The sequence below is a fragment of the Pristiophorus japonicus genome, chromosome 27 (genome assembly GCF_044704955.1).
Source record: "Pristiophorus japonicus isolate sPriJap1 chromosome 27, sPriJap1.hap1, whole genome shotgun sequence".
Taxonomy (NCBI): domain Eukaryota; kingdom Metazoa; phylum Chordata; class Chondrichthyes; family Pristiophoridae; genus Pristiophorus; species Pristiophorus japonicus.
In genome coordinates this window covers 8,986,873-9,001,684 of record NC_092003.1, presented here as the reverse complement: position 1 = coordinate 9,001,684, position 14,812 = coordinate 8,986,873, and the positions used below count along the sequence as shown (strand labels likewise).

Here is a 14,812-nt window from a genome sequence, read left to right as displayed (position 1 = left end):
TGAGCTGAGGCAAGGCGGCGGAGACGGGCGATGATACGGAGGTGGAAATAGATGGTCTTAGTTATGCTGTGGATACGTGCTTGAAAGCACATTTCAGGGTTCAATATGACGCCAAGGTTGAGAACAGTCTGCTTCAGCCTGTTCAGAAGGGGAGAAAAAGTAGGAACATTGATTTGTAACAAATTAGCTGGGATTTGTGTGGCTCAGACTTGACAGTGAGTGTAGGCCCAAGGGGTTGCCATGGTGATTGGGGGAGCTGGCCGAGCCGCCTGCTGTCGATCACCCTGGAGGCCCCGCCCCCCCGGTTTTACGACACTGCCGTCGGCCAAGCCTCGATCTCGTTCTCGCTCCCTGTGGAAGATGGCGGCCGGGGTAAGTCAGTGCTCCGGATCCAATCCGCGGCGTATCGGCGCCATCCTGCGTCCTGTGAGCCGGATGGTGACTCCGGGGCCTCGGTCGGTTTCTCTAGTTGTTGTCTGACCCTTTATTTCCCACCCCCCGCAGACTCTCTACACCTACCCCGAGAACTGGAGGGCGTTCAAGGCGCTGATCGCCGCCCGCTACAGTGGCGCCCAGCTACGGCTGCGGTCCGGCCCGCCGCACTTCATCTTCGGCCAGACCAACAGGAGCGCCGAATTCCTGCACAAGTTCCCCCTGGGCAAGGTAAGCGGGCTGTGGGGACCCTGCTGTCAGTCTCTGGTCACAGGCTCTGGTCAGCCTCCTCTCCATCTGTAACTCACAGACTGACACCCCGCCCCCCCCACAGACTGACCCCCCCCCCCATAGACTGACCCCCCCCCCCCACAGACTGACCCCCCCCCCCCACAGACTGACCCCCCCCCCATAGACTGACCCCCCCCCCCCCATAGACTGACCCCCCCCATAGACTGACCCCCCCCCCCACAGACTGACCCCCCCCCCCACAGACTGACCCCCCCCCACAGACTGACCCCCCCCCCACAGACTGACCCCCCCCCCATAGACTGACCCCCCCCCCATAGACTGACCCCCCCCATAGACTGACCCCCCCCCCCCCATAGACTGACCCCCCCCCCATAGACTGACCCCCCCCCCATAGACTGACCCCCCCCCCATAGACTGACCCCACCCCCATAGACTGACCCCCCCCCCATAGACTGACCCCCCCCCCCATAGACTTCCCCCCCCCGCCCCACCACAGACTGACCACCCCCCACCCACCACAGACTGACCCCCCCCCCCCACCCACCACAGACTGACCCCCCCCCCCCACCCACCACAGACTGACCCCCCCCCCACCCACCACAGACTGACCCCCCCCCCACCCACCACAGACTGACCCCCCCCCCCCCACCCACCACAGACTGACCCCCCCCCCCCACCCACCACAGACTGACCCCCCCCCCCCCCACCCACCACAGACTGACCCCCCCCCCCCCCACCCACCACAGACTGACCCCCCCCCCCACCCACCACAGACTGACCCCCCCCCCCCGCCCCACCACAGACTGACCCCCCCCCCCGCCCCACCACAGACTGACCACCCCCCACCCACCACAGACTGACCCCCCCCCCCCCCCCCCGCAGACTTCCCCCCCCCACTGACCCCCCCCCCCACAGACTCCCCCCCCCCCCCCACAGACTTCCCCCCCCCACAGACTCCCCCCCCCCACAGACTCCCCCCCCCACAGACTCCCCCCCCATCACCACAGACTTCCACCCCCCCCCCCCCACCACCACAGACTTCCCCCCCCCGCCCCGCAGACTTCCCCCCCCCGCCCCGCAGACTTCCCCCCCCCGCCCCGCAGACTTCCCCCCCCCGCCCCGCAGACTTCCCCCCCCCGCCCCGCAGACTTCCCCCCCCCGCCCCGCAGACTTCCCCCCCCCGCCCCGCAGACTTCCCCCCCCGCCCCGCAGACTTCCCCCCCCCGCCCCGCAGACTTCCCCCCCCCGCCCCGCAGACTTCCCCCCCCCCGCCCCGCAGACTTCCCCCCCCCGCCCCGCAGACTTCCCCCCCCCGCCCCGCAGACTTCCCCCCCCCCGCCCCGCAGACTTCCCCCCCCCGCCCCGCAGACTTCCCCCCCCCGCCCCGCAGACTTCCCCCCCCCGCCCCGCAGACTTCCCCCCCCCGCCCCGCAGACTTCCCCCCCCCGCCCCGCAGACTTCCCCCCCCCCCGCCCCGCAGACTTCCCCCCCCCGCCCCGCAGACTTCCCCCCCCCGCCCCGCAGACTTCCCCCCCCCCGCCCCGCAGACTCCCCCCCCCCCCGCCCCGCAGACTCCCCCCCCCCCCGCCCCGCAGACTTCCCCCCCCCGCCCCGCAGACTTTCCCCCCCCCCCGCCCCGCAGACTTCCCCCCCCCCCGCCCCGCAGACTTCCCCCCCCCCGCCCCGCAGACTCCCCCCCCCCCCGCCCCGCAGACTCCCCCCCCCCCCGCCCCGCAGACTTCCCCCCCCCCGCCCCGCAGACTTCCCCCCCCCCGCCCCGCAGACTTCCCCCCCCCCCGCCCCGCAGACTTCCCCCCCCCCCGCCCCGCAGACTCCCCCCCCCCCCCGCCCCGCAGACTTCCCCCCCCCCCCGCCCCGCAGACTCCCCCCCCCCCCCCCAAAACTCACCCAGAGAGCCCCCCCAACCCAGAGTGAGAGATCCCCTCACCTACAGAACCCCCCCTACCCAGAGAGAGAGATCACCTCCCCCAGAGAGAACCCCCCCCCCCCCCATCAAATCACCCACAGACCCCCCCCCCCCTCTCCCAGATTGTGACCCCCCCCCACCCAGAGGGAGAGAGAAAGACTCACCCATGAACCCCCTCCCCACCCAGAGGACCCCCCCCTCCATCCAAGACGGCCACAGCTCCCCACCCAGAGAGGATCACCCCAACCAACTCGCCTAGAGAGACCAACCCCCATGCCCTGCCCAATGCACCCAGAGAGACCCTCTACTTTCCATCATTCCCTTCCCCCAATGCCTCAACCCTCCTTCCCCCCACCTCCAAATCTACCCATACCCCCATTTTCAGTTTTCCGGATGAGTCGTTAAACTGCTCTCTCGGGTGAACGTAAAAGAGCCCACGGCTAAGAGCAGGGGAGTTCTCCCCAGTGTCCTTGGCCCAATATTTATCCCTCAATCACTAAAACAGATGAGCTGGGTCATTATCACATTGCTGTTTGTGGGAGCTTGCTGTGCGCAATTTGGCTTCCGTGTTTCCCACATTACAACAAACACTTTTTGGCTGTGAAGAGCTTTGGGGCATCCTGAGGTGGTGACCAGTGCTATAGAAATGCCCTGCCATCACCCTCATACCCTACCCTCTCCCCCAACCCCAGTGCCCGTACCCTACCCCCTCCCAACCCCAGTGCCCGTACCCTTCCCCCTCGGCCCCAGTGCCCGTACCCTTCCCCCTCGGCCCCAGTGCCCGTACCCTTCCCCCTCGGCCCCAGTGCCCGTACCCTTCCCCCTCGGCCCCAGTGCCCGTACCCTTCCCCCTCGGCCCCAGTGCCCGTACCCTTCCCCCTCGGCCCCAGTGCCCGTACCCTTCCCCCTCGGCCCCAGTGCCCGTACCCTTCCCCCTCGGCCCCAGTGCCCGTACCCTTCCCCCTCGGCCCCAGTGCCCGTACCCTTCCCCCTCGGCCCCAGTGCCCGTACCCTTCCCCCCCCTCGTTTCCCCCCCCCCCCCCCCCTTGGCCCCCAGTGCCCATACCCTCACCCCTACCCTTGCTCCATGCCCACACTTGCCTCCTCCCCTCACCCCTACCCTTGCTTCCCAGCCTCATCATTACCCTCACCCCTTTCTTTTCCCGGCAATGATCCCTTTAACGGCCCGTTCAAATCTCCGCGCAAGCAATGTTTCTCCCATGTAAAAGCCGGTGAGCAACCTGTTTGGGACCTCAAGACAACGCAGCACACCGCGAGCGCTGCCCCTGACACACCACTCCACCTCATCGTTTGCGTCCGCACCATCCCTTACAAGAACAATTTGCATTTATATAGCGCCTCTAACGGAGTAAAACGTCCCAAGGCGCTTCGAGGGAGCGTTATCAGACACAACAATTGGCACCGAGCCACGTCCGAAATGAGGCAGGTAACCAAACGCTTGGTCAAAGAGGTAGGTTCTAAGGAGCGCCTTAAAGGAGAGGTTTTCCTTTAGGCTAAAGAAAGGTTTCGGGAGGGAATGACCTCCACCCTGCTCCTAAAGGGTTCTACCAGGCTGGGGTGAGACTGGGCATTGGGAAACAATGAATGGATAATTGCCCCCTTAACTGGGCAGAATGCCCGCTTCAATTGGGTTATTGCTTCAGGCTTTTGCCCCCTTGGAGGGGTCGGGGAGGTGGTCCGACTGATGCCACATTGCTTCGTGGTGGCTGGGGGGTTTAAATATCCCATCAGTTTGTGCCCCGGAGGGTTGTGTTTGACGGGGTACTTGCAGCTCTGGGGGGTGGGGGGGGGCGTCTGTTCCTGGGGCTGGCAGTTCCCTGGCCGGTGAGCATGGAGCTTCAGTGGTCCCCAAAACTCCCCCTTCGACTGTGGCTTGACCCATGGCATTCGAGTTGCTTCCAGTGGGTTTAAAATGTCGTCTGTCCCTCCAATCACAAATTATTCCCATCCCACATTTTGAGACGCTGGCCTGGAGGTTTTCCAAGGCTGTGCCACATTGCTGGAGCAATCCCAAAACAGATCTGTTTGTATCAGCAACGTGAAATAGCTTGATTCTCATTTCAGCTGAATCAGTAAGAATCCCGGTCCAGCTCAGGGATTCTGGGTAGAGCTAAGATCAGTTCTTCACCCGCAGCTGGCAGTTAACCTGCCACCTCCCCGGCTGGCAGTCCCAGTACAGTACTGTCGGAGGGGCGGCACTGAGGGAGCGCCGCCCTGTCGGAGGGGCGGCACTGAGGGAGCGCCGCCCTGTCGGAGGGGCGGCACTGAGGGAGCGCCGCCCTGTCGGAGGGGCGGCACTGAGGGAGCGCCGCCCTGTCGGAGGGGCGGCACTGAGGGAGCGCCGCCCTGTCGGAGGGGCGGCACTGAGGGAGCGCCGCCCTGTCGGAAGGGCAGTACTGAGGGAGCGCCGCCCTGTCGGAGGGGCAGTACTGAGGGAGCGCCGCACTGTCGGAGGGGCGGAACTGAGGGAGCGCCGCACTGTCGGAGGGGCGGTCTTTTGGATGTTTGTGGGAGCTTGCTGTGCGCAAACTGCTGCTGCATTTCCTACATTACAACAGTGTCAACACTTCAAAAATACTTAATTGGCTCTGGAGTGGGGCTCGAACCCACAATCTTCTGATTCCGAGGCGAGAGTGCTACACACAAAGCCACGGTTGACAAGACAGTAGGCCGCACATTGAGCCGAGAGAACTGCACTTAGAAGTTTAAACCCCTCTGCTATTAAGTCCCACTTGCAGTTGACGCTGACAGTGCTGTAGTTCAGAATTTAGCCAGCAATGAGGCAACGGGGTTCAGACCAGCCCTTCCAGGCTCACAGAACTCAAAACAGGACAAATCACTAGTAGGAACAGACTGCTGTGGTCGGATTGCGAGGGGTCGCAGGTTGGAAACGCCCAGTGTAACCCCGTTGAGTTGCCCAATGCTTGTGCGGAGGTGGTGACGACATGGCGGGAGAAAGTGCCCGAGAGCCACTCTCTCTATCAACGAGGAGAAACGTATACATTGCTTTTTAAATGCTCAGGTATACAAGCAGCAGAATCTGCGCCATGGGAGGGCCAGAGGCTAACATAGAAAATAGGTGCAGGAGTAGGCCATCCAGCCCTTCGAGCCTGCACCACCATTCAATATGATCATAGCTGATCATGCAACTTCAATACCCCATTCCTGCCTTCTCTCCATACCCCCTGATCCCTTTAGCCGTAAGGGCCTAGTTATTTATATAGCACCTGTCAACCTTGGGATTCCCCAAAGCGCTTTAAAGCCAATGAAGTACTTTTGGAGTGCAGTCACTGTTGCAATGTGGGAAACGCGGCAGACAATTTGCGCACAGAAAGCTCCCCCACACAGCAATGTGATAATGACCAGATCACCTGTTTTAGTGATGTTGGTTGAGGGATAAATATTGGCCCCAGGACACCGGGGAGAACTGCCCCTGCTCCCCTTCCTGCCCCTCTGACAGTGCGGCGCTCCCTCGGCAACCCCCCCCTCCGACAGTGCGGCACTCCCTCAGCAAACCCCCCCCCCCCCGACAGTGCGGCGCTCCCTCAGCACCCCCCCCACCCCCTCCGACAGTGCGGCACTCCCTCAGCACCCCCCCCACCCCCTCCGACAGTGCGGCACTCCCTCAGCAACCCCCCACCCCCCGACAGTGCGGTGCTCCCTCAGCCACCCCCCGACAGTGCGGTGCTCCCTCAGCACCCCCCCCCGCCTCCGACAGTGCGGCGCTCCCTCAGCACCCCCCCCCCCCCCCCCCCGATAGTGCGCCGCTCCCTCAGCAGCCGCCCCCTCCCCCCCCCCCCCCCCCTCTCCGACAGTGCGGCGCTCCCTCACCCCCCCCTCCGATAGTGCGCCGCTCCCTCAGCAGCCCCCCCCCCCCCCCCCCCGATAGTGCGCCGCTCCCTCAGCGCCGCCCCTCTGACAGTGCGGCACTCCCTCAGCGCCGCCCCTCCGACAGTGTGGCGCTCGCTCAGTATTGGGATTGGCAGCCTGGGTTACAGGCTCCTGTCTCTGAAACGGGACTTGAACCCACTACCCGGGTCGATAGTGCTGCCCACTGAGCTGCTGCTCACACGTAAGTGGCAGCTAGCTCAGGCATTACTGCCGGGAGGAGTTGGCGATGTGACTGCTGTCGCGACTGAGTCCTATTGAGAATAGAGAAGCTGGGGCCTGGGGGCCACTCTACTAGCTACAGGGTTCGGAGGTGGGAGGTGCCGTTTGCCACCCATTCTGTTCCTCACTCCGCTTCTCTTCCAGGTTCCAGCGTTCGAAGGTGACGATGGATTCTGTGTCTTCGAGAGCAATGCCATCGCTCACTATGGTAAGGTTAAGCGGAGATCTTTCGAATCATACCCTGCAGAAGGAGGCCGTTTGGCCCAGTGTGCCTGCGGCTCTTTTAAACAGCTTCCAATGCGTCCAATTCACCTCTGCTCTTTCCCCATAGCCCAGTATATTTGTCCCTTTTTGAAAGTTACTGTCAGGCAGTGAATTCCATAATCGCAAAAATGTAATTGAATTTATTTTTTGTAATTGTGCAGAATTTTGCTAAAACCTCTGTCTCACCCGAATTCCTCCGTCTAGAAAGTCTGCGACGTGGGGTGTCGTCCAGTTAAAATAGTCACGGACCATGAGGAGAGCGGTCACGAGTAATGTCTTTATGCCAGGTGTTGTAGGGGAGTGCAATGCTTTGCCGTGGGGAGCGGTTGAGGCAGTGGATAAATATTTGGAGCCGAGGAAGACGCAAGGCAGTGCGGAAAGAACGGGGCAGCGGGTTTTAGTTTTGAAATGTTCTAGCGAAGACTCGGCACAAGCATGATGGGCTGAATGGCCTCCTGTCTGTGCTGTAAACTTGGATGGCCCTGAGAGAGAGAGAGAGAGAGAGAGAGAGAGAGTGTGTGTGTGTGTGTAGCAATGGCGTTGAACTGCCTGGGTTGGCGTGGTTCTGGGTGACAGACCTTCCCTTTTGAGGGTCTGTGGTTCCCATGTTTCGGGATCGTGTGCCCGTCTGTTCTTGCCCTAACGTAGCTTAATCAGGACTTGTGTGGCTGGAACGCACGGGGTGCAGAGAGAACCCACGAGTTGCGGTGCGTCTGTCCTGTCCCAGGTTTGAGCAGCATCGCGCACTACCCCTCCTAAATCCCATTCCCCGACTCGCTTTCTCTGCTGAATATCTATCCAGTTCCCCCTTGCGTTTGCAGGTGCCATCACCAATGTTCCCGCTATGCTGCACGGTGGTCTGGAGGTTCTGTGCAGCCGCTCCCCAGCGTTTACCTGGAAGGAGCCTAAAATAAAAATTAGAGGGGGCATCGCCTGTCGCTCTCTCTCTCTCTCTCTCTCTCTCTCTCTCTCTCTCTCCACTGCCCTCTCCCCTCTCCCTGGAGCTCTGTACAGAGTCGGTATCTGAGAGGCACAATGTGTGTGTCCCATTACTGATACTGTCCTCGATACACGCCTCTGATGTCTTTTGGAATGCTTATTTTTTTTTAAATTACACCGAGGCTGTGATTCCAAGTAAAATGGGTGTGAGGTGAGGTTGCCCAGTCTGTAATTGTGTTGTGCAGTGGACAGGCCTGCCCTCTGCTTGGTTAGCCCCTCCAGTCTTGGCTGAGCCTTGGTGCACCTCGTGTTAGGGAGGACCTGACCTAATCAGCCAGGGCCGCCATTCAAAGAGAAAGGTGTCTGGTGCGAGTGGGATGGGGTGAGATATTTTAAACCCCTCCCCCAATGTGGTCAAATAGGACCCCCCCATCCAGCTGAGGCTCTGTCCCTCTCATGTCGTGGAGAATGAACACTCATGTAAGGGCCCAGCCAGTCTCTGCCCTGGCGAGGAATATTTAAATGTTTGGGGGCTCCTTGCCATGTTGCTGAAAGGTATCTATAAATGTCACTAATAAATCCACTGGGGAATTCAGGAGAAACATCTTTACCTAGAGAGGGGTGAGAATGTGGAACTCGCTGCCACTGGGAGGGGTTGAGGTGAATAGCATTAAAGGGGAGGCTGGATAAACACATGAGGGAGAAAGGAATAGAAGACCAATAAAGGAGCGTTTACTGACACATGGGGCGCCTGGAGTCCCACCGTGGGGGGGGCGGGGCGTCTGGGGTTCCACCACGCGGGGGTTGGGGGGGGGTTCTGGGGTCCCACTGCGCGGGGGTTTGGGGGGGGTCCCACTGCGCGGGGGTTGGAGGGGGGGGGGTTTCTGGGGTCCCACTGCATGGGGGTTGGGGGGGGTCTGGGGTCCCACCGCAAAGGTGGGGGGGGGAGGTCCCACCGCGCGCATGGGGTGGGAGGTGGCGTCTGGGGTCTTACCTCGGGGGGCGGGCGCGGGGGTCTGGGCTCCCACTGGGGGGGTGGGGTAGTCTGAGGTCTCTCTGCGCGGGGTGGGGGGGGTGTCTGGGGTCCCGATGCTGAGGGGTAGGGCAGAGTCTGAGGTCCCACCACGTTGGGGGAGGGGGGGGGGTGGTTTGAGGCCCCACTGCGGGAGAAGGGTCTGGGGTCCCGCCGCTGGGGGGGGAGGCGGGGTTTGATGTCCCATCGCGAGGTTTCCTCGGGAGCTGCTGACCCTCTGTCTCCCTCCCCCAGTTGCGAACGATGCCCTACGAGGGGCCAAGAAGGAGGAGGCCGCCCAGGTCCTTCAGTGGATGAACTTTGCAGACAGCGACCTCATCCCTCCCGCCAGCACGTGGGTTTTCCCAACCCTCGGGATCATGCAGTACAACAAACAGGTGCGTGATCGCTTGGTGCGAGTGACAGGTCGGGCCAGCGGCTCGGCCCTGCCTGCTGCCATGCCACGCGAGTCTCTCTTGACTTCAGGGCCCACGAGCCAGCAAGAGGGCGTGCGTAAATCGGCCAGCAAACCTGTGCTGCGAGGGCTGGGTCGAGCTTGGCTTGGTGCCTCCTGTTGTCGAATAGCTGGTCTCGACTCTCTCGCGAGCAGTGACCGTTTGGCTGAGGTTTCAGGTGGTATTGCAGTGCGTCAGCACCCACAGGAGAAACGGGGAGGGTGTGGGGGCGAGTCATGTTCCCCGGCACCATGAAGAAGGCAGGACTGTGCGCGTGGGTCTGATCAGGAACATACCTGGATATGGTGTGTGTGGGTGACTGGGCACAGTGGAATTGTCCACCATTGGCAAGATCAGTAGCGAAACTCTTGACTGCCCAATATAACCCCTCACACTGTGGCATCTCGGCCGGGGTTTAACTAGAAAACTGAGAACCATGGGGTGCAAACATTCATATGAACCTAAGAATTGGGAGCAGGAGTCGGCCATTCAGCCCCTCGAGCCTTTTCTGCCATTCAGTAAGATCATGGCTAATCTCCCACCTCACTTTCCTGCCCGATCCCCCTATCCCATGATTCCCTTAGAGTCCCAAAGGTAAAAATAGTTGATCCATTGTTACAGCAGAATATTCTGGGTCTGTTTCCTAGTGTGAGATACCGAGTGGGCTTTAGTCTGAGGGGGGGGCTTGACAGGGTAGATGCAGGGAGGATGTTTCCCCCGGGCTGGGGAGTCTGGAACCAGGGGTCTCTCAGTCTCGGGATAAGGGGTCAGCCATTTAGGACTGAGATGAGGAGGAATTTCTTCACTCAGAGGGTGGTGAATCTTTGGAATTCTCTGCCCCAGAGGGCTGTGGAGGCTCAGTCGTTGAGTATATTGAAGACTGAGAGAGATTTTTGGACTCTGGGTGGGATCAAGGGATATGGAAACATTGCAGGAGTTGAGGTAGAAGATCAGCCAATGTCTCATTGAATGGCGGAGCAGGCTCGAGGGGCCGTACGGCCTGCTCCTAGTTTCTGTGTTTAATCCCGGTGGCGTGCCTGTCTGAATGCGGTGGTACCTTGGGTTTGGACTTATTGCTGTGTGTTTAACTTGCTGACTTGTTCTCTTGCAGGCCACTGAGCACGCCAAGGAGGAGGTGAGGAAGGTCCTGGGAGTCCTGAACGAGCACCTGAAGTCTCGCACCTTCCTGGTGGGAGAGCGGGTCACCCTCGCTGACATCACCGTCGTCTGCTCTCTCCTCTGGCTCTACAAACAGGTACGGTGCCCTGGCTCCCAGTACGGGGCGTCTGGGGTGGGGGGGATCAGTTGTCTCGTGCGTTCGCCGCCTACTGCAGTGTCGACTGGGCGATGCCCGCGTGGCTCAGTGGGCAGCACTCTCTCTCGCCTCTTGAGTCAGAAGGTCATGAGTTCGAGCCTTACTCCAGAGACTTGAGCGTGTAATCTAGGTTATGACGCTCCCAGTGCATAGAAATATTCGAGTCTGCACCACCATTCAATAAGATCATGGCTGATCATTCACCTCAGTACCCCTTTCCTGCTTTCTCTCCATACCCATTGATCCCTTTAGCCGTAAGGGCCATATCTAAATCCCTCTTGAATATATCTAACAAACTGGCCTCAACAACTGTCTGCGGTAGAGAATTCCACAGGTTCACCACTCTCTGAGTGAAGAAGTTTCTCCTCATCTCGGTCCTAAATGTCTTACCCCTTACCCTTAGACTGTGACCCCTGGTTCTGGACTTCCCCAACATCGGGAATATTCTTCCTGCATCTAACCTGTCCAATCCTGTCAGAATTTTATTTGTTTCTATGAGATCCCCTCTCATTCTTCTAAACTCCAGTGAATATAAGCCTAGTCGATCCAGTCTTTCTTCATATGTCAGTCCAGCCATCCCAAATCAGTCTGGTGAACCTTCGCTTCACTCCCCCAATAGCAAGAATGTCCTTCCTCAGATTAGGAGACCAAAACTGAACACAATATTCCAGGTGAGGCCTCACCAAGGCCCTGTACAACTGCATTAAGACCTCCCTGCTCCTATACTCAAACCCCCTAGCTATAAAGGCCAACATGCTATTTGCAGTGCTGAGGGAGCGCGGCACTGTCAGCGGTGCCGTCCTTTCAGACGAGACGTTAAACCCGAGTCTGCCTGTGGTGCTTTGGACGCAAGTCAAAAATCCCACTGCGCTTTTTCGAAGAGCAAGAGTTTGCCGCTGTCTTACTTAAGCTACCTCGCACAGCCGAAAGCAGACAGACTCGGTGACCGATTGTGGGGGACGGGTGGGGTTGTGGTTTATCAATGGCTGTGAAGCGCTTTGCGAAGTGACCTGCCACTGTATAAATGCCAGCTCTGTTCTGTCGCTCCCCGGCGACAGGTTATTGGCAGGAAGGGCAAACCCAGTGGCAGAATGCTGCGGGTGCTGAAAATCTGCAATGTAAACCGAAAATGCTGGCAACACTCGGGGTCAGCCAGCATCTGTGGAGAGAGAAACCGAGTTAAGGTTTCAGCTTGACGACCCTTCGACAGAGCCTTATGGCAGCAAGGCAAGCAGCCCTATTGAATAGGACTATTGGGCCTGTTATCTTTGTTCACGCTCTCCCCGTCAGGTGGGGGGGGTTGCCTGCCAATGTTCTTCTGTTTGGCGCTGTGCGGGCCATTCAAAGCACCCAACCTGCACGGTTTTTGTATGGGACAGCTGGCAGCGTGGGTTCCGTGGAGAACTGCGTGACCGCGTAGCTTACAGGGAACGTGGGTGGGGTGGCTGAGATCCTCCCTGCCGACACTCGTCCTGTCGCCCCGCGGTGCGCGGCGTTACCGAGAATGGCCCTCGCAACACTGCCGATTGGGGCGTGTAACACGCAGTTACTGAATGACTGACTGTGCCGGTGTGGGAGGGGAGACTCTGTCTGCCAGTGTGGGGAGAGGGGATTACCAATGGGTGGTCTCCACTTCCAGACAGACCCGGGGGGTAGGGGTTGAGAGATCGTCACTTGTGTCATTTTGGGTTGAGCGTGTTTTGGTGCTGCCTGTGCAGCCAATACTGATTTCTCTTCATTCCCCCCAGGTTCTGGATGCCGCTTTCCGTCAGTCTTACACCAACGTCAACCGATGGTTCGTTACCTGCATTAACCAGCCGCAGTTTAAAGCTGTCCTGGGAGAGGTGAAGCTGTGTGACAAAATGGCACAGTTTGACGGTGAGTGCGGTCAGTGCAGTGTGGGCATGGGCCCCAATGTCAAACCTGACCAGAATCGGTCAGTAACTGGCAGTCTCAATCTGTACCTAACCCCGTGCTGTACCTGCCCTGGGACTGTGTGATGGGACAGTGTAGAGGGAGCTTTACTCTGTATCTAACCCCGTGCTGTACCTGCCCTGGGAGTGTGTGATGGGACAGTGTAGAGGGAGCTTTACTCTGTATCTAACCCGTGCTGTACCTGCCCTGGGAGTGTTTGATGGGACAGTGTAGAGGGAGCTTTACTCTGTATCTAACCCCCTGTACCTGCCCTGGGAGTGTGTGATGGGACAGTGTAGAGGGAGCTTTACTCTGTATCTAACCCCCTGTACCTGCCCTGGGAGTATTTGATGGGACAGTGTAGAGGGAGCTTTACTCTGTATCTAACCCCGTGCTGTACCTGCCCTGGGAGTGTTTGATGCTGAATAGGGAAGGGGGAGCCAAAGATTATTCGATTCCCAACACAGAGATCTGTAGACTTGAGCAGAAACAAAAATGTAAATGTGATGCAATGAATTTGACCTAAAGTAATGGCCCTTGGCGAGCTGGTGTTTTACATAGAAATATAGAAAATAGGTGCAGGAGCAGGCCATTCGGCCCTTCGAGCCTGCACCACCATTCAATATGATCAGGGCTGATCATGCAACTTCAGTACCCCATTCCTGCTTTCTCTCCATAACCCTTGATCCCTTTAGCCGTAAGGACCACATCTAACTCCCTTTTGAATATATCTAATGAACTGGCCTCAATAACTTTCTGTGGTAGGGAATTCCACAGGTTAACAATCTCTGAGTGAAGAAGTTTCTCCTCAACTTGGTCCTAAATGGCTTACCCCTTACCCTTAGACTGTGACCCCTGGTTCTGGACTTCCCCAACATCGGGAACATTCTTCCTGCATCTAACCTGTCCAATCCTGTCAGAATGTTATACGTTTCTATGAGATCCCTCCTCATTCTTCTAAATTCCAGTGAATATAAGCCTAGTCGATGCAGTCTTTCTTCATAGGTCAGTCCTGCCATCCTGGGAATCAGTCTGGTGAACCTTCGCTGCACTCCCTCAATAGCAAGAACGTCCTTCCTCAGATTAGGAGACCAAAACTGTACACGATATTCAAGGTGTGGCCTCGCAAAGACCCTGTATAACTGTAGTAAGACCTCCTTGCTCCTATACTCAAATCCTCTCGCTATAAAGGCCAACATGCCATTTGCCTCCTTCACCACCTGCTGATCTGCTACAGTGGGAAGTGAGCAGGGCAGGGGTTGAACCTCCGTATGTGCCTCGTCCCTGGGAGATAATGATTGCGTCTCGAGTCGCACGGGCTCTTGATGATCCCCAGTTTGATCTCTGGTCCCTCTGCACCGCGTCTCTACCCTCTTGTCTCTTGTGTGAGTGTGCCGACCTTTGCTGTGCAGCCGACGTCACTCCTGTCCCCAGGGCTGCGAGTAAACTCACAACTAAGTGGCTCCAGGAAGTTTCTGCACTTGCCTCGGTGCCCTCGGAGGGTGAAATAAGCCCGTGTTAATACGAAAAGGATATAGAGGCACTGGAGAAGATGCAGAAAAGATTAGCGCGGATGATATCGGAACCCGAGATGTTCTCTCTATCAGGAAAGATTGAACAGGCTAGAAAAGGGAAGACTGACATGTGACCTGATTGAGGTTATAAAATTATGAAGGGGTTTGATAGGGTTGACGTAGAGGAGCTGTTTCCACTTGCGGACGAGACCAGAACTGGGGGTCATCAATATAAGGTAGTCACTGATAAATCCAATGGGGAATTCAGGAGAGGGATGAGAATGGAACTCGCTGCCACAGGCAGTGGTTGAAGCGGGTAGTATCGATGCATTTAACGGGAAGCACATGAGGGAGAAGGGAGTAGAGGGTTATGCTGATCAGAGTTAGCTGATAACGGATGGGCGGAGGCTCGAGTGGAGAATAAACGTTGGCCTGACTGGTGGGCTGAATGGCCTGTGTCTTGTGCTGTAAAATGAATGTAATGCTATGATCATTGCTTAATGACAGCGTTTGGAAAATACTGCTGTGATGCCCTTTACAGCCGACTAGCCACTGTGATGACTGGCCATGCTTTTTGGAGGCTGGAGTTTCTTTGCTGTGCAACGTGACGTCGGCTGATCCAAAATTTCGCACACGGGGACAGGAGGGGGTATTTAT

At 58.5% G+C, this 14,812-nt stretch overlaps 1 protein-coding gene across 1 annotated transcript in view; it reads left to right on the top strand.

Moving 5' to 3' along the window:
- Positions 1–326: 326 nt before the first annotated feature.
- Positions 327–14,812, top strand: part of eef1g (eukaryotic translation elongation factor 1 gamma) — a 37,311-nt gene continuing 22,825 nt past the window's right edge. The window contains exons 1-6 of the mRNA XM_070868235.1: positions 327–372; positions 505–663; positions 6,887–6,950; positions 9,213–9,355; positions 10,524–10,667; positions 12,476–12,605. Of these exons, the coding sequence (XP_070724336.1) occupies positions 361–372; positions 505–663; positions 6,887–6,950; positions 9,213–9,355; positions 10,524–10,667; positions 12,476–12,605 (652 nt within the window). The 5' untranslated portion in view covers positions 327–360. The remainder of the gene's footprint in view (positions 373–504; positions 664–6,886; positions 6,951–9,212; positions 9,356–10,523; positions 10,668–12,475; positions 12,606–14,812) is intronic.